Source organism: Tamandua tetradactyla, chromosome 3, assembly GCF_023851605.1.
Source record: "Tamandua tetradactyla isolate mTamTet1 chromosome 3, mTamTet1.pri, whole genome shotgun sequence".
Lineage (NCBI taxonomy): Eukaryota > Metazoa > Chordata > Mammalia > Pilosa > Myrmecophagidae > Tamandua > Tamandua tetradactyla.
In genome coordinates, this window is record NC_135329.1 from 81321284 (window position 1) to 81342035 (window position 20752).

Sequence of the window (20752 nt, forward strand, 5' to 3'; positions counted from 1 at the left end):
AAAGAGGGAAACAATTCAAAGACATTTTTATGCATACAGCATAAACTTGACTTCAAAATTTGACGATGAGGGCAGGCCACGGTGGCTCAGCAGGCAAGAATGCTTGCCTCCCATGCCAGAGGACCCGGGTTCGATTCCTGGTGCCTGCCCATGTAAAAAAAATTTTTTTTGATGATGATATTCCATGACAAGAATATTGCAAAGCACTAAAACTTTGAACACATTTATGCATATGACTTTGCTAGATAATAGGAACTTTTCTCTAATTTTAGTAATTTCTGGGAGTTGAATTGCTGTGTATGCACAATAAAAATTGCCACTCACAACTCACTGATTCTCATTTTTTAAGCCCCTAACTACAGGGTTATGGAGGCTAAGTACAGCAGCAAGAGGCAGGTGTCCAGTTATGCATGCCGTCCTGGTTTATCTGCGTTCTTCCGGCTTAATCGGTACCTTTCTCACAATTTGTGATATTCTTTCCACTTGCCCATTTCAGGGGTGTTCTGTTTGAATTCTAATTGGCCAAGAATATTACAAATTAAAGTTATCTGTATTTTCCTAAATGTACGTATTGATTATATTTTACTTGTATTAATTTTAAACATATTGAAGGTAAATTACTTCTCATAAACTTTTCACTCCAACATGTTCATAAATATTTTCTCATGTCTGGTTTTTCTTTTTCCACTTAAAATTACATATAGCTGGAATTTCAGGGCACATTGTTTGATGTACTGAGTTAAATATTTCTCCATCTTGATCTTAAAGTGTTCTAGTACTATTTAGGGAATGACTTCTCTTCTTGCAACATATATAATACCTGTTGGGATCTATTTCCGAAATTGCTATATTTAATAACAATCCAATAGGAACTCTTCAAATCACGTAGGGTTATTCCTCCTCTTGGTCCTTAATATCCTCCAAAATTATCTTGGCTAATTATGACCTTTGGGTTTGACTTAATAATTTTAACAGTAACTTGCAAGCTCCTGTGTTAAATAAAGGAATTTTTGATCTGCAGAAAAGATACTAATTAAATTTCTGTCCCCATATACCTTTCACAAGCTTGCCTTTATGTTAATTTCTTACAAAACCATAGAAAATGATCTGGACTAAGAAGCATCATTGTTACCATACTATTAACTGAACTACACACTTTATTCAAATTTTACCAGGTGTTTTTTTTTCACCCAGCTGTACTTTTTCTGCTTCCAGATACCATTCAGGATACCACTCTGCATATAATTATATCTCTTGAGTCCCCTCCTGTTTGACAGTTTTCATCTTTCCTACTCTTGGGTGACCTGGATATGTTTGCAAGAGTACTTGACACTTCACATTGTGTGTTTCTGATATTTTTCTCATGATGACATTGAGGTAATGTATTATTGGGGAGGCCTACAGAAAGGTGATGTGTTAGGGGGTATGTGATATTACCATGACTTGTGACTGGTTTTTTAATATTGATCATTTGGTTAAAATGGCATCTGCCAGGATTCTCCACTGAAAAGTACATTTTTACGCTTTGTAATTATTAACTATTTTGTTCAGGGCTTACTTTGGAACTATGCACATATCCTATTTCTGCTTCAATATTTGCCATTTATTTTTCCATCCATTGGTGCATCTTAACTGTGGAATTTTCACTGTGTGGTGTTCCCTCATTCCTTCTTCATTTCTCTATTGAACTTCTTCTATAGGATAGCATTGTCCCACTTATTTGTTTATTGAGTTCTTTATTCATATCAGTATCAACTCATGTACATTTATTTTATTCTTTGTGTTATTATCAAAGACTACTATTTATTACATTATTTATTTTGTTGCTCACATTGTCATCACATTGGCCATAGAGAACTTTCTCATATTGTCTCTTTTACCCTTTGGATATGGCTCCTTGCCCCATCTTTTCTTCATTTTTTAATGTTCCTAACTTCTGTTAACATAAGATGCTTTGGGATTATCTTTTATTTCCTCACCCATTCCTGGAATGAACCAGTTTTAAAAGGATACTTGACTTCTTGTGCTGGAGGTGTTAGTTAGAAACCAAGATCTCAGGGCCTATTAGAATTTTGAATAAAGTGAATATTTAGTTGTGGTCATCAGTAACACATTTTTGTTATTTTTATACCTTTTTATATTTTGATAATTTTAAATTGATAAATAATTTTTGCTAACAAGAAGTACGTAATTATTAAAATTGTGTCCTTTTAGCAGAAATTTGAAATCTTTTGCTGTGTCTATTTGTAAATTAAAATTGTCATCAGGATAGAGAAATCAAATTATTGTTGGGGATTTTTTAAATTTCGGTTATTGTAACCCAGTATTTCTCTTTGTTTCCTTTTTACAATCTCCCTCTCTTTTCTGAGATCCTCATATTGTTCATTTATTGCTTTAGTAGTTTCTCTGTGATTTCTTTTATCTACTTTAACCATATTGGGGATCATTTTTTGAATTCATTGTCTGTAATACCTAAACCCTGATTTTTTTGTTGTTGATGGTACCCAGAATTTTATCTTGTTCTTTTGGATTGGCTATGATATTCTGTTTCATTTTTTTGTCTTCTAATATTTTGTTACACACTGTACACTTGGACATTTTCATGCGTTAAATCTGAGATTTAATATGTCTGCTCCACAATTTTGTATCCAGTGAATGATGGGATAGAGAACTCCTTGAGTGCTAGGAGCTAACAAAAATAAACAAGCAAACCAAAGCAAAAAACACCATTCACAGTTTTGCAAATTGTGTTTGCTTCAGCTGGTGAGCTCTTTCAAGGTGTAGCCCTACTATCAAGATCAGCCTGAAGCGAATGTGAAGTTCAGGGTCCTCTGTTTTTTACTGAGACTCATTCTTTCTAAACTTGGGCTTGTCCTTGGCCTTATAAATTCCTGCATTTACAGGAATTCAAATGCCCCTTCTCCTTATGATGTAGATTGAACACTCTATTGTATGACCTGAAGCAGGTAATCATTTGCCTCAGGCCATTTTGACTGAATTATTTCTTACAGTGCTTTTGCTGCAAGCAAGTTATTTCTGCTGACAGAGTAAATTCCAAGAGGGTGAGTCTGAAAGGTGTTTCCTGGTCTGATCTTTCATAGTGCCACTGGTTAGATACATTAGCAGGGATACCAGGAGCCCCAGCCTGCACGCAGGCATTCCTGGGCTCCCTCGACAGCAGGGCCAGGGACACAATGGAATGCAGTCTGGCTTGGTGATGGGGAGAGTGAAAGTCCACAAGGGCAGCATGAGGTTTCTTATCATAAACATTTTTTTATTCAGCCCTCTTGCAGTTACTGCAGCCATGTAACTGTTTTCTAGAATTTTGGAGAAGACGGTTCTGCCAGTTTATGGTATTTTGTCAAAGGTTCTGTGGGGTAACAGCACATTAAAATGTCTTATCTTGCAATCCTAGATGACCCATCTATCAAATTAATGTTTAATTGTCTTTCCAAGATAGACTTCCCTATAATATATAAAAATTTTGCAGAAATGGTGGTACAGAGTTTCTTCATGGGTAGGTAAAATCCAGTTTAGTTTAGTGCACCGAACAAAGTGCCCTCAGAAACACAACACCTAAAGGTATACTGAAAAGCAAGAAAGATCACTCATTGTTAGGATTATCCACAAAGCCAAGAAACATGCAATGAATTTAATGGTCATCTACATGAAAGATTCTTGGGGCCCTGATGCTGATTCTTAGTATACTCACTGTCTACGTAGTAAGAAAAAGACAGAAGACCTTCTGCTAAATAAAGATGTTGTGTTTGAAGGTTGATTGCAGTGGTCAGTCAGATAAAGATACCTTGCCACTTTCTCCCTCTACAGCAACTGAAAGACAGCTCTATTGGTCCAGCCTCCTGCTGCTGACAAAAACTCATTTCAATGTGTTAAGGGGCCAGAATCATCAGTAACCACTTCCTCTTTCCTTTTGCCACATGCATAGCATCTACCTTTTTACTTGTTGGCCTCTGCTATCATAGCTAACTCCTGGGAGAGGGCAGCAGATGACTTGTTGCTGAACATCTCCAACTCTTTGCTAGTCAATCTTGCTCCTGCATGTACCGCTCCTACCAACTCAGTGCAGGCCTCCTCACCTGGCCCTAAAACCATCACTGTCTGGACGGCTGACACATTGGATGCTATGGTCACAGCTTCATCCTCTGCCATAGCCCTGACTACATGTACACTTTTTGCTATTGAAATGGTCACAGGAGAAGTCTGTTGAGTTGCACAAAAGGCACCCCTCCTTCAAACGATAATGACTTCATCCTTTTTTTTTTTACTGAGTCACAGATATTTACTGAGGACCAAATATGTATGAGGAAATGTGCTAATCATGGCAGGTATGACTGTGGAAAAAGGCAAAAATTCCTGTTAGAAGAATTTACATTTTAGTGGCATAGTAAATATACATAGAGACTAACAAAAGTATAGAATATTTATTTAGGGGAAAGTGCCAAGGGCAAAATAAATAAATAAACAAGGAGAAGGGATGGGAAGTGTAATGAGCTCACTGAGAAGATGATATTGGAAACAAGATTTAAAGAAAGAAAGTGAGCTAGGGAGAATTATGGGAGAAAGTATCTCAGGCTGAAAGCACTTTTCATGGTCAAAGGGTTCAGGCACATCGTTGTCTAGCATGCTTTAAAACCAGCAATGTGGGTTGAGTTGTATCCCCCAAAAAGGTATCTTCAAATTTCAACACCCAGTCCTAGGAATGTGACCTTATTGAACATATGGCCATGAAGGTGGAATTAGTTAAATTACTAAAGTAAATCTGGATTACAATGAAACTTGATTCAAAATGACTGGTGTCTTCCTAAAAGGGAAATAAGTACACACAGGGAGACACAGGGGAAAGGCCATACGAAGACATAGGCAGAGATTGAAGTTAGGTTATCAAAAGACAATGAACATCCAGGATAGCCAGTAACTGCCATAACCTAGGAAGAAGCGGCAAAGAAGCCTCTCTTAAAGCCTTCAGAGGTCGCACAGCTTTAGTGGTGCCTTGACTTCAGACCTCCAGTCTCTAAAATTGTGAGACAATAAGTCACTGTTGTTGTAAGCCAGCCAGTTTGTTACAATTTGGGATGGTGCCACTAGGAAGCTAATAAAGAACAAGACGACCAGTGGCAGTGCAGCAAGTTTGAAGCTGGGGAGGTTCGGAATGAATTTAAGGAGGTCAGGTCCTGGAAGTCTTGTAATTCATGATAAAAACGTAAGCTTTTTTCTCTGAATATGATTGAAAGTTCTGTCCTGAGAGGCCTAGTGGCATGTCCAGAGCTCTATAGGCACAGAGATAAGAAAAGAATGAATGGCAGATGGCAAAGCAGGATAAAAGAGAGTAGGCTATTTCAATAATTCAGGTAAGATGACGGTGAACCACTATAGTGAAGAGCTATAAAAAGGGATCCACTATACATGATCCTGCTTTCTTGCCTGAGGTTCTTGCTTCTTGTACACCCTTGTTTTAAGATTTTTCAGTTGTAGCTCAATCTGTGTCCTGGTTTACTCTTGAATATAGAAAAACAGACACCATAAGTCTGAATACATGTCTTCTGATAGGAGATCTGTGCAGTCGGTCCAAAAATCAGACTTATTGGCAAACTAGAGTGTGAGCAATTCAGACTACACTAATCATATAGAATCAGTAAAATCTCTGCAGACTTATTGACATATGTCTTGCATTCTTGGAGGGTCTATTGGATAGTGGGCCACCAATTAGTTTATTGTTGGGACAAACATCTATGGAGAAAAACAGAAAAAAGTATCCCTATGTATCAATATGCATAGGCATAGTACAAGGACTGCTGTCTGTTTGTTATTAAAATTCCTTATTGAATGTTCTCATATGGAAGCATGAAATATATATGCATGTCTTTATGGCCAGTTTAGCATGTGTTTTGCACATAAAACTTGGTGATGCCAATTAATGGTGAAAAAGCAACTTTGGCACTACAACTGACTGGTCAATCTCTGTTCCATCACTCATAAAAAAGAAATACCTTGGGATACATAGATATAAAAGGATTGGACAGAGGAATCCATCAAAACCAATTATGTATGCCCTTACTAGAGATCCTTGCCAACCCTAAACACCTTTTTGGAATTGAGATAGAAAGGTGCACCAAAGAGCCACAGCAACCAGTGAATTAATTTATGGCCTTTAAATTAAAGTTAATTATATTATTTTTGCCATTTGTGTTCCCTATATCCCTGCCAGCAATTTTTTTTTTAAATATCTGTAAGAGTTGTGGGTTTACCCTCAACTCATGCATAAAACACAGGGTTCCCATATACCAACCTATTAAAACTTTGCATTGAAGTGGTATATTTGTTACAGTTGATGAAAACACATTTTGATAAATGTATGACTGAACATATTCCATGGTTTAACATAGGGTTCATTATTAGTTTTGTGCAGTTCCATGGATTTTTAAAAAAATATTTATTCTAATATCATATGCAAGCTAAAATTTCCTGTTTTAACCAGATTCAAATATTTAATTCAGTACTGTCCAGCTAGCAATTTTTATTTCTTTCTGACAAAAGGAAATTCCTTCAGTCTTTCTAGTCACCTTTACTGCATCCATGATTGCTATCACTCTGGTTTTAAATAATGAACACAAGTTGCCAAATTATTTACACAATTACGAGTTACCCAAACCAAACAAATTCACCCACCCCTCTGGTATGTCTCCAATTTTAAGGGGTACCTACTGTAACTGGAATATCCAATAACATTGCTGCAAAAGTCTCAGCTATATCACATGAGAAGTTTCTCAGAATGTAACTGTCAAGCAGTCTATACAGGTTCTCTCAGATGAATGTTTCTTTTAGGGAAATGAGTGGTAGAGATATATTTATCACTTATATTTTACAAAGACCTCAAACCAGGGTGTCTTCAAGACAAAATAATAACATCGTCAAAGTTTCTATCATTTCAAGATTTAGATCGTCCCATCTACCCAAGACCAGGGAAAGTATGTCATCCACCAATCTCATTCAGCTTAACACATGATGATTTGAAGATGTCAAATTCTGAACAACTCTTCCCAAACATTTCAGCATAGAGCCAGAGAGAAATTCCACCCTTTTGCTTTAGTTCAAGGACATTTTTCTTAAGAAAAGAAGCTAGAATTACCATGATTTTACCAATTTTATTACTATACAGAAAACTTGTAGTTTAATACTTGTATCAGTGTCTGCAACCTAAAAAAGTATATATTTTCAAAGCATCTTTTCCAATCTTGGTCAAATTAAGGCCTAATTTATGTTAGATTTAATGAGAAACATGCAGTTCTGGCAAGACAGAATTTAGGTTTTATAGTGGGATATGTAACATTGATATAGCCACAATATTAGTCATTTTGTATAATAAAATCATTAAGTTACTGATGATATATTAAATAAACATTCAAATATTATCTATTTCATTCAGAAAAATCATGATGTTTTTATACAGTGAGAATTTTACTTGATTCTTTAGTATCCTATATAAGCTGCTGTAGAGAATAAAATGAAGGCTTAAAACAAAGCAAATATTGAACATGTACAATTATTTTTGCATTTCCTTCTTAAAATTTACATGGAATTTTCCACTCTGTCTAAATCTAAGTGACATATATTTGATCAGCAAACTACTTTAGTAGCCTTGGAAAGTTTTGAAGGTACACATTGGGTCATTAAATTGCTTCAATTTGGTAAATGTACTTGATCCCAAAGCATAGCATCTGAAAGTGCTTATAACCTCTAGCTTTTGAGGCAAACCCTCATATAATAAGGCTATTACATCACAAAGCTTTGGAAATAACTTAAAGATCAGAGATGAGCATATACATTGTTAAATAATAGAACACTCCATTAGTGATGGATTCACTGCACTTAGACGTAAAAAAAGGACAGATTGTGGTTAAAAGGAAGAGAGAAGATAGTGGATGCCAGATTGTGAACCATCAGGAAATGTAGAGTGGCTGGATACTGCTTGTTATAGTAAAATGCAAAAACAGTGTCATAGGCAGACTGGGATCTATTTTTAGGAGGCAACAGGAATGTATAGAGTTGGGGGATATTAGGGAGAAAAATTATACATTGTTGATGACTTAAAATTGTCAATTACATAACCAATGAATTTCTAGAGGTGACAAGAGGAGAAAATCAAGTAAGAATGGTGAGTAATCCACAGTCAGAAATGACAGCTCTCTATTCACACCGAACGCAAGTGCTGAGCTTCAAGATAAAGCAGTGCTCAATCTCATGGATCTGAAGAGTTGGAAAAAGTGAAACAAAAAAGTGCAGGGTGGAAGAGCAAAGGTAGTTTAGTGGCAGAATTCTCTCCTGCCATACGGGAGCCCCGGGTTGGATTCCCAGCCCATGTACTTCCCAAACAAACAAACAAGCAAACACAAACGAATGAAAAACCAAACCAAAAAGGAAAAATTCTACAAATGGTGCCGCAGTAAGGGGATACTCACATGGAAAAAGAATGACATGTGACCCTCACCACACAGCACACACAGCACACACACACACACACACACACACACACACAAAGTGCAGGGTATCAGATAAGGTGTGTGTACGTGTGTGTGGCAGAATATACTTTCAGTTTTGAATATGACTACATCAAAATAATAGTCACATAGTCATTTGAATGAGACATCTAAGATCAGAGATAAAGAAAATAAGTGCTCTACTTTGAAGGAAAAATGGAAACAAGAGTGAGTGTGGTCACAGGAAAAGGGGAAAAGTGGAGAAACACAGCAAGTGGACACCAAAGATGAAGAAGTGGGAGATTGAAATGATACAGTTAAGGTGACATGAGGATCAGCAGGTAGGCCATTTAAGTAAAGAAACTAAGAGTAATATCCACAGATAGTTTGATAGATATAGAAATGCAAATAAAAGTGGATATAAATAAAAAGTTTATAGATAATACATGTGATAGAGATGAAAAATATAGATATAGATGGTTATAGGCATAAATAAAAGTATGGCTATGCATATACATATGAACATCATTAGAGCAACCATAGACTGAAATTTATTTAAGACAGGCCTAGATTATACAATTTATACCAGTTCTATTATTACTGTTAATGTAACATACTAGTAACATACATAGTAACCTACAACTATTATGCTTTCCTCCCAAAAATATCTATTTTGAAAGAAAATTTTTGTGTTCCCAATGAATAGAAAGAGATATAGATATATGCATAGACAGAACCCAAGGTACATGCATGTGCTTGTGCATATGTATAAATTTCTATAAATATACATAGGTATGTGTGCTCTATATAGATAGATACCTAGATATAGATGTTTTTCTGTGAATTTTTCAATGTTTTCTATGAATTCAATCTCAGTGGATTGCTCCCTAAGTAATTTTGTCACTCTTATGTCATCTGTAAACATGTTTTATGACATAAAACCTTTCTGAGCGCTCTTTTAACCTCTGTGTTTCTCAGGCTGTAGATGATGGGATTTAACATTGGGATAATAACCCCGTACAGCATCGAGATGAGCCTGTCTCTGGCCGGTGAGTGCTGACTAGAGGAGGGGTGGATGTAGGTAAAAATTGCTGTGCCATAAAACAGACAGACTACAAGGAGGTGGGAAGTGCATGCGGAAAAGGCTTTCCGTTTCCCTTCGGCTGACTGGATCTTTAGGATGGTGGATATGATGTAGATATAAGAGACAAAGGTGATCAGAGAGGAAGGGATGGATAAAATACCTCCCACCACTAAAACAAGCATATCTGCCACGTACGTGGAAGAACAGGAGAGGGCAACCACTGGCGGGATGTCACAGTAGTACTGGTCAACCCGATTGGATTTACAGAAAGACAGGCGGAAGGTGAACACGGTATGCAGAAGGGAATTAAGAAACCCTGTTGCCCAGGTCCCAGCAGCAAGCAGGGCACAGTGTACCTTAGTCATTATGAGGGTGTAATGAAGGGGGAAACAGATGGCCACGTAGCGGTCATAAGCCATGACCGTGAGAAGGAAGACCTCAGTCCCTGTCAGGGCCACCCAAAAATAAAGCTGCAAAGTACACCCAACAAAAGAAATGCTCTGCTTCTCAGTCAGGAGGTTCTTGAGCATCTTAGGAACAGTAGCTGATGGGCAGAATATGTCTAAGAGGGACAAATTTGCCAAGAAGTAATACATGGGTGTGTGCAGCTTTTTGACAGTCCCGATGTTGAGGAGAATGGCACCATTTCCCACCAAAGTGACCTGATAGATGACAGCAAAAACCCCAAAGAGCGGATAGCGCACCTCGGGGAGATCAGAGAGGCCTATGAGGATAAACTCACTCACGGTGATGAGGTTGTAGACGTCCATCTCCTTTCTCCACACGGGTCTTTCTGCAGATAATTAAACCAGCATACAAAAGTTAGAATCAAAAACCTTGAAGCCAAACGATGAGAAACACTTGGAAAATAGTTCCAGGGAGCTTGATGAATTGTGTTAGCATTATTTTAATTATACATTTCAATTATTACATTTTCTAATAAAAACATACGGTGCATTAATAGTATTTCTTGGAATATTCATGCTCGCATTTTAACCAGAAGGTGAAATTTTTCAAATTCCGCCTCAGTGAAACCTTGGTTGATCTTTAAGGAACTTTTGGTAATTCACAATTCAGTGAAAGCTGATGGTGCATCCTCTGCATCTCCTTTGGCATTTCACCTTTTTTGCATTTATTATCCTGGTGTTTAGAGTTTCATGCATAGTCTCAATACTAAGTACTTTGAAGGTTGAAGCTGCGTGTTATTCCTTAATATGTAAATTTTAATAAATGTTAGCAACTGGCAGGCACATAACAGAAGATTGATAAATAATTATTGAGTGAAAGAATGAATTGAATGTAGCTTGATTTGACAAATCAAATATTTTCTATTGGAAAAGAATATAACAACGCTTCTATAACTTCAAAATAATAATCATTTAAATGTGAACATTAATACGTCATCTCCTTGGAAGGTATACCTTAATAGAAATTGAATTTATCCCACATAGCATAAATGAAACTTGACTGATAGTGTCTGCATTTTATCCCAACAAGAAACAGACATATTTGCATAAATATTCAATTCCCTTTCCACTTAAAATGCAAATATTTGACCATTTGGAGCTTCAGTTTATATATCCTTACACATATAGCTTTTACTTACCCTTGTTTAATTTTCAAATTACATTTTAGTTTAGCATAATAGCCCAAATCATCACAAATTTATGATTACTTGCAAAAATACATTAATTTAATTGACATTCTACAAATTGGCACTATGTAGTTGTTTTGTCACTTTAACTTCTAATTTCTTCTGTTTCTATAAACATGAAATGCTCATGATAGAAAATTTAAACAGAAAAATATATTTCGAAAATAAAATGCAAAAATCTATTTCTATGTTTCCACTTACACAATTCCCAACCCTCATTTTCTTTACCTCTGGAAACTGTTAATTTTTTGGTTCAGTAAAATGTGTAGCATAAATAATGCAAAATATACATAATTATTTCTTTAAACAAAAGTTTTAAACAAATGGTTTTAAAACAAATAGTTTTCCACCAAGTTATTTCCCTCTGAATAGTTTACCTAAGAATTGCTGAGATTAATTGGAAGATGGTATTATTCTTTCCTTAGAAGCACTATAACTATATCTACTCAATTTTTCCTTAAGCAGTGCCAGTTTTGTGCCCTACCCGAGAGAAAATAAACTCTTCTCAATAATTTCTCAATGATGAAGTTATTGAAAGAATATTTTATACTAAGAACAAAAAGTTTAGATAACATTATTCAATGAACAAAAGTTTGTTAAATGAATGAATATGGGTGGACTGAAGCAAAAAATATATGTAGCATTAATTCTTAATTTCTCAAACGTTCAAGATTCCATAAAATGTTATGAATACATACTAATACTTTGACAGGATAACAGTGGATAGAATAATTTAATTACAAGAAACAACATTTTGAGACAGCAAATACTAAGTTTGGAATTCAGGGCCCATTTTCCCTTATACCCACACTTAGGAATTTGGCTTATTTTTTCTAAACAAGAATTATGGTAATTAAGTCAGTTACAGCTTGATTTAAAACATGGAGGTGAATTCTACATCAGGCTAAATGACCAATGTGTATTCTGAAGAAGTAATAATGCCTTTTTTTTTTTTACCCCATACGTTTTTCTAATAATGCTTAAATTGCTTTAGTAAAACCTTTGGTTTTGGCATATAAATTTGGCATATAGAATTTGTCCACGGTGGGGAAGAAATACACATTTCTTTTTAATAATCCTGATATTTACTCCATGTCAGAATAATAGGAATATTTTCTTAGATAATATATTGAAGAGGAAAAGGTCTATCACATTTCTTATTAATCTAGTGGATTAATGATTTATATGCTGTAGATCAAAAAAGTCCCAAGTAGTACAATATCTCTACCTTTTTTTGTGATTCTTGGTGAAAATATGAGTATATGAGCAGATGAATCATACCTGTTGAAGTCAGCCTTTAGCATGGTCATAAAAATGGAACGTGTGAGGATCTAGGGAAAGGGGTGTGTGTCTAGAATTAGTCTTAAAGTGGAAATTACTTAGCCATTAAGCTTTGTTATTATTTCTGTGACATACTTTTACATATGAATCAATGGCAAATGTACCATATAGGAAGATTCTTTCTGTATCAAATTGTTACTTTCAGTTTCTACCATAAGGAGAAAAATAAAATGAATTAAATAAGCAAATTATCACTGGTAGATTGTAGATCTTAGGATAATTCAAAACACTAGTGCATCAATATCAAGGAAATATTACATTTAAACTTTCTTAGGAAAATAAGTTATGGAATTGTTTTTAAAAATATATAGTCAAATCACAGTTCTTTCACCTTCCTATTTAAACCAACAGACTAATATCTGATTAACTAGAGGACTCAAAGAACCCTTCCACAATGTAATCTCTCCACCTGCTTTCTAACGTCCTTGTTGACTAGTAAGTCTTATGGACCCCACTATCCAAGGAATATAAATCAAAAGTGCATGGATCAGAAATACGCTTTAGATACAGAAGATATTTACATACAAAGGTTTTGGACATAGATGTGTGGGTATTCACATGTTTTAGGACTTAAGCAATTTTTATACACTTATTTAGCTACCCACTCTAATATTATTAAAAATACACACTTAACTTACCTAATTAATATTTGGTTTTAATTAGTTCCTTAAAGGAGTAAATTTTTACAATATATTAACATCTTTACAAATATCTAATTGTTTATTTTCACTTACACAATCCAGAATTTGGCACAAAATATTCTTGCTTTTTCTATTTCTGAGATTTCATTACCAATAAGAGGTTTCATGAAAAAGAAAGCAAAATGATTCAACTAACAAAAATTCATGGGTAAAGAAAAGCAAACGTCTCACTTATATACAGAATTTATACTGAAATTCATTTATAATTGATTTTATGCCCCTTTTCCCCTTAGGAAAAGCAACAATTAGGACTCCAGAGGCTATATTCTTCTCTTTTTGATAATAGTGAATTGCTTCCAACCTAATAGTGGGCACTCATTTTATAACAAATAAATTTAATACATTGAAAAAAAATCTAAATTGCAGAAGCGTGACAAGTTTGTTTCTTTTAATGTTCCAGGGTAAAATAAAACAGTTTTTTTCCCCAGGAATTGCATTGCCAAACAAAATAAATATATTTGGTGTCAATAGGATATTTTTTCTTTAAGCATAAAAATAATTCCTGTACAATATGATTATCTAATTAATCTGCATTAAATTTATATTTTTCATGCTATGTAGTTAAATCTTAACTTTTTTTTACAGCAGTTGTAGGTCTACAGAAAAATTACACATACAGTATAAGGTTCCCATATAGTGCCCTATTATTAAACGCTTGCATTAGTGTGGTATATTTGTTACAATTTGTGAAAGAATACTTTTATAATTGCATTATTAACTATAGTCCATCATTTACAATAGGGTCTTCTGTGGGCGTAGCACTATTTTAAACACATTACTAAATACTTTCATACTTTTATATTGTTAAAACTATTTACCATGAACAGGAGAATTGGTGTTACAACCCTTTAGACACAAATGAGTGGAATTTTCAATTTATTTTAACACATAACTCCAAACTGTATATTACAACAGTGCAATAATTACCTATGACCTTGTAAAATAATATATTTTGATTATTTTTAATTAAAATCATGCACGCTTAAATATATATTTTCAGAACTCAGGAGTTAATATCAATGCTCTCATTCCAATTAAGCATCAATAAAGTACCTCCGAGTACATTTGTTTACATCCGTATTCCATTTTTATAATTCCTATTTCCCATAGCGAAAATCTCATTTCCTAAAATTACATTAAATTTAGCCATGTATGATAAATACTTACTAATTTGATAATTACTATACCATTGCTACTACCATTAACAAAAAAAGTTCCAAATCCTTTTCTTTTCTTATTTTATTTAGAGTATGAGTCACTGAATTTATGTCCTTTGCTACTGTTTTCATAAGTAATTTGAATTCATATTTTTTTCTTCGTGGCTGTGGTAGGAATTTGATGTAAATTTAGGTTGCTTTTTCTGTTTGCCTTAAATATTAGGACTTGTTTTTTCATCAATTTAAATTTCATTTATTTTAAAAGAAGAGGTACATTTACAGTGTCATACATATATAAAAACTTACGCTCAGAATTTCACTGCCATCCAGATTCCTCACAGTCTATTCTCACCCAAGATAGCCTCTTTTGGGTTTTTTTTTTTTTTTTTTAAATTTTTTTATTAATCAAAAAAAAGAAAAGAAATTAACACAACATTTAGAAATCATTCCATTCTACAAATGCACTCAGTAATTCTTAGTATCATCACATAGATGTATGATCATCATTTCTTAGTACATTTGCATCGATTTAGGAAAAGAACTAGCAAAACAGCAGAAAAAGATATAGAATGTTAATATAGAGAAGAGAATTAAAATAATAATACTAATAATATATATATATATATAAAGGAAAAAGAAAAAAACAAAAACAAAAGATACAAACACACAAACAAACAAACAAAAAACCATATTTCAGGTGCAGCTTCATTCAGTGTTCCAACCTCGTTACATTACACTTAGGTATTATTGTGCTGTCCATTTTTGAGTTTTTGTATCTAGTCCTGTTGCACAGTCTGTATCCCTTCAGCTCCAATTACCCATTATCTTACCCTGTTTCTAACTCCTGCTGGTCTCTGTTACCAATGATATATTCCCAGCTGATTCTCGAATGTCGGTTCACATCACTGGGACCATACAGTATTTGTCCTTTAGTTTTGGGCTAGACTCACTCAGCATAATGTTCTCTAGGTCCATCCATGTTATTACATGCTTCATAAGTTTAGTCTGTCTTAAAGCTGCATAATATTCCATCGTAGGTATACGCCACAGTTTGTTTAGCCACTCGTCTGTTGATGAACATTTTGGCTGTTTCCATTTCTTTGCAATTGTAGATAATGCTGCTATAAACATTGGTGTGCAAATGTCCGTCTGTGTCTTTGCCCTTAAGTCCCTTGAGTAGATACCTAGCAGTGGTATTGCTGGGTCGTAATCCATTCTGCCATTCTATGTCTTTTGATTGGGAAATTCAGTCCATTAACTTTTAGTATTATTACTGTTTGGATAATATTTTCCTCTACCGTTTTGGCTTTTGTATTATATATATCATATCTGATTTTCCTTCTTTCTACACTTTACTCCATACCTCTCTCTTCTGTCTTTTCGTATCTGACTCTAGTGCTCCCTTTAGTATTTCTTGCAGAGCTGGTCTCTTGGTCACAAATTCTCTCAGTGACTTTTTGTCTATAAATGTTTTAATTTCTCCTTCATTTTTGAAGGACAATTTTGCTGGATATAGGAGTCTTGGTTGGCAGTTTTTCTCTTTTAGTAATTTAAATATATCATCCCACTGTCTTCTAGCTTCCATGGTTTCTGCTGAGAAATCTACACATAGTCTTATTGGGTTTCCCTTGTATGTGACAGATTGTTTTTCTCTTGCTGCTTTCAAGATCCTCTCTTTCTCTTTGACCTCTGACATTCTAACTAGTAAGTGTCTTGGAGAACGCCTATTTGGGTCTATTCTCTTTGGGGTGCGCTGCACTTCTTGGATCTGCAAATTTAGGTCTTTCATAAGAGTTGGGAAATTTTCAGTGATAATTTCTTCCATTAGTTTTTCTCCTCCTTTTCCCTTCTCTTCTCCTTCTGGGACACCCACAACACGTATATTTGTGCGCTTCATATTGTCATTCAGTTCCCTGATCCCCTGCTCAAGTTTTTCCATTCTTTTCCCTATAGTTTCTGTTTCTTTTTGGAATTCAGATGTTCCATCCTCCAGTTCACTAACTGTAGCTTCTGTCTCTTTAGATCTACCATTGTAGGTATCCATTGTTTTTTCCATTTTTTCTTCTTTGTCCTTCACTCCCATAAGTTCTGTGATTTGTTTTTTCAGATTTTCTATTTCTTCTTTTTGTTCAGCCCATGTCTTCTTCATGTCCTCCCTCAATTTATTGATTTGGTTTTTGAAGAGTTTTTCCATTTCTGTTTGTATATTCAGCATTAGTTGTCTCAGCTCCTGTATCTCATTTGAACTATTGGTTTGTTCTTTTGACTGGGCCATATCTTCAATTTTCCGAGCGTCATCCATTATTTTCTGCTGGTGTCTGGGCATTTGATCAGATTTCCCTGGGTGTGGGACCCAGCTGGTTGAAAGGTTTTTCTGTGAAATCTCTGGGCTCTGTTTTTCTTTTCCTGCCCAGTAGGTGGCGCTCGTGGCACTCGTCTGTCTGCACAGCAGTCGGCCCGGGAAACCACGTGTGGAGCGGGGGTCGCTGGCCGCCGTGGCTTGGGAGAGTGCCGGTCCTAATTGCCCAGCTGGCCCGAAACGCCAAGCGTGACGGGAGGGCCCCGCTATCCAACGTTCCCAGTCAGACCCGGGAGCCACGTGCGTGGAGGGGACCCCAGTCGCCAGCTGCCCCGGCCGGGAAAACGCGCGCCCCTCGGGTATCTCACCACAGCAGATTCTCCCTGCCCGTTCAGCTGTTCCAGAATGGGGTACGCTGTCTTTTTGGTCTCTGTCGTGACTCCGGGAGCTGTTTCGTATTGTTTCTGTTTCTTTAGTTGCTTTTCTGGAGGAGGAACTAAGACCCGCGGGTCTTACTAAGCCGCCATCTTCTCCGGAAGTCTCCTCTTTTGGGTTTTGATGCACTGTTCCAGTAAATCTTATTACAAATGTTATTAAAAGTTTATGTGTGTGTGTGTTTATGTATATATATGTATTTGTTATTTATTTTCCTACCATTCTTACATGAAGAAGGAAGCCTGCTATTCATATTATTTGCGCCTTGCCTTTTATTTTTATTTAAATATATATATTATGTAAATCAGTGAATATTAGTTTACAAGAGAAAGATTTTTCAGTCTTTATTAATACTTCTTTGGTTAGCTGAATTCTAATTTATATAATGATGAATGAATAATATAACTTTAAAAGTTTATTATTTTTCATATTTTATACTGTATAGGCTAGTATTACGTATTACATATGTTCCAATAGAGCTGATGCAGAGCATGAGTCGGTGCAGCCCTAAGTAAGACCCAAAGAACACATCAGGAATGGAGTTAGACATAACTTTTTAAATTTCAATTCAGGTTTCATTAAATTAATTTCTGAACATTACATTTCACTCTTAGTTTTCTCAATTTTGTTTTAGAACTTTTCTTCACTGAAATCATTTGTCAGGAAAAAGAGCATAAAGAACTTATGCCAAACTGATCAATTCTTTTTTGGCACTGAGGAAACATTGGTAAAAGCTTTGCAGAATCCAAGTACTAAAACACAAGATCCCCTCTTCAAGCAAGCCAAAGCTTCCTTACATATAATCTGCATGCAATAATGCCGCTTCCTTTTACCATTAAGATGAAAATAATTAAGACCACTGACACAACTTTTATGCTCTTTCAGTCTGAAAATGTGGATTTCTGTGACATGGTTTAAGAAAAACATGCATACTAGAAAAACTGGAAGGAAAAAAAGTCACTGTAATTGCCTAAGTTTTTTGTAATTAGACCTCACTTAACCAGTCTTGCCATCTCCCTAGGTTTTAGGCAGTTTTCTGTTTTCCTATAAAAACAGGAAAGAAAATGTGTAAAAAGTAAAACACAATAAATATTAGAGCCTACTGCAGTAGGCAATTACACATTTCATTAACTTTTTACACCACTACTGTGAGAGGATAAAACCATTTTACAGATAAGCAAACAGGCACAGAAAGGTGAAATGATTAGTGCCACTCAGAGATGACTGAGTTCAGATATGTATTCAAGTCTGTACTTACCAAATCCAATCTCTTTCCTCCTTGAAACTCATCAACTTCTTGAAATTCATACCGTTAAAGCTCCATCTTCTGAATTTATACTTTTAAGTCTGCAAAATGAATTGATCAATAAAAGTATCTAAAATTATTATTACATGGAAAAGCAGGAGATGGAAAGAAAGGAATACTAGAAAATGCTTTAGATTATCAGAATATTCCTTACCTGAAGTTTTGATTAGTTACAATCCAAAGGTAATAACAGCTAGTAATCCAAGAACAAACATGCATGATTAGTTCATTTTCTTGTTGTTACCATTTGCCAATCTCATAGGGACGAAGGCAGGAAAAGACAAATTCATACTGTGAAATTTGCTCACTAAATTTATAGTATGCACTCAGTGGAATGCAAAGAGAATCTGGGTCTTAAAATCTTACCAATCTTTTGCTTACATTTTAAAAGCATGTTTTTACATATTTTTTTAAAAAGAACTATATTTAGTGGTGATGGTAGGAGCTGTGGGGGGACAGCTTTAAGTCAATCATTGATGAGTGTATAGTGTCCTAGAACTACTTACATCTAAGAGGCAACTTTTACTACCCCACTGAATGGGATCAGTAAGTTCCAGAAGGTAACCGATAATAGTAGATAACTAATTTAAACCTAGACGTATGCAATCTGTATATCTAATACCTGTCTGCTCTGCGTATATTTGCACTTTCATTAAAGAACTTTCGGAACTTAAATGATTGAATATCTAGTTGTTCCTTATGCAAGTCTTCACTGAAGATGAGATGAACATTGAAGACTCTTCTAACACATTAAAATATCCGTAATTGACTTCCTTTCTAAACTTTGACAGATAAATCATTCCTTTACTAATTCATGTATAAACACCAACTACAAGCAAGACTGAAGGAATAAAAATAAATAGTACTTAGGCCCTGTATTCGAAAAGATTAATATTTAAAGGAGGGCTAGTTGTTTGCACAAATGTGCCATGAGACAGACAAAAATCTAGAAATAAATTGTTGCTGTGAGAGTTAGTACTTTGCAGCACCAATTACAGAAAAATAAATCTCAGGTAAAACTAAATGGAATCAGGAGAAGAATGTAGAAACCTGACATTTCTGTCCTGATTACCTTTACTCATAAACTAAGAGCTAAAGGATAAGGCAAATTTGACAAAGGGCTAGAAGATTTCAGGTTTGATGTTGAGAAGCTGTAGGTAGAGTACCTACTACATAGACTGACTTGGGTCATTAGTGGATAGTGCTGCCTCAGTTTCCTTGAAGTGATTATATACCTTGGGAGGGAGGAAAAAATATATAAAGAAAAAACAAGGTTTCTTGGCCAGACTTGCTTGAAAAGTGCTTGGGTGTCTCTGATATCTTGAGGCTCGCCTGCCTTCCCAAGTCTTACCTGGGCCTTTGGCCCTTGCAAATGGGAAAGAAGGGGTATAGAACAATGAATGACAGTGAGCAGGATAATGATGCCTGCCTGGCAGGATTACAAGGAGGAAAGAAGGGTAAAAAGAACAGAATCCAAATGATCTAAATGTATACTACTATAAACCTTTATCATTTAAGTACTCCATGTTGAACCATCCCTACCACCTCCTTAAATTTCCAGAAAGTACATGCTCCTAGAAGCCAGCAATATTTACTCATATTCTGTTTAACTCTGCCCACTCACCCTTCACAACTTTTTATCAGCTAAATTGGGAGAATTAGTTGAAAATAAACATATACTCATTTCCACCTCTTAAAAAGATTTTGGTTTGACAGTCAACTGAGTACCACTTTAAAAGTAATTTTGTTAAACATATTTTGATAAAGGCCATAGGAGCACATGTCACATTGTTCAAATGCCCAATGGCAAGAATTCTGATGAGACCAAGTAGGTCACATTAAATCAATAGAATAGCTTAGAAATAAAGGCAATATGACTAAATCCAAAACAAATTCCATGAAGTAGCTCATGTACAATACAAACCTAGTTCAATAAATAAAGTAAAACAGGTGTGACTGCACTCTGGGAAAACACTCAGTTCCTGATGGCTCATTCATAATCTTCTCTGCCACCCCACTGCCACTTCCACCATTCTAACACCAGATGACACACAACAGATGAGCTCATGCTCATGAGGGTCATATTTGTCCCCAATGGGTGTCATTTTCTCCAGGACACGCTTCTCAAGCACACTTTTCAGCTTTGCTTCAAAAAGTGACAACCCTTGGAAGACCTTCTCCAGAGTAAGCTTCTGCTCCCCAGGCTCTGTTTCTCCAGAAATGCACTCTGTAGTCTTCTCCAAAATGTCTTCCACCCCACCAAGTCCTTACAGAAATTCT

At 35.4% G+C, this 20752-nt stretch overlaps 1 protein-coding gene across 1 annotated transcript; it reads right to left on the reverse strand.

The window, feature by feature from the left end:
- Positions 1–9401: 9401 nt before the first annotated feature.
- Positions 9402–10349, reverse strand: LOC143675683 (olfactory receptor 5V1-like). Its single transcript, XM_077151751.1, has one exon. It carries the CDS (start codon positions 10347–10349, stop codon positions 9402–9404), a length of 948 nt encoding a protein of 315 aa, XP_077007866.1.
- Between the last annotated feature and the right edge of the window lie 10403 nt (positions 10350–20752).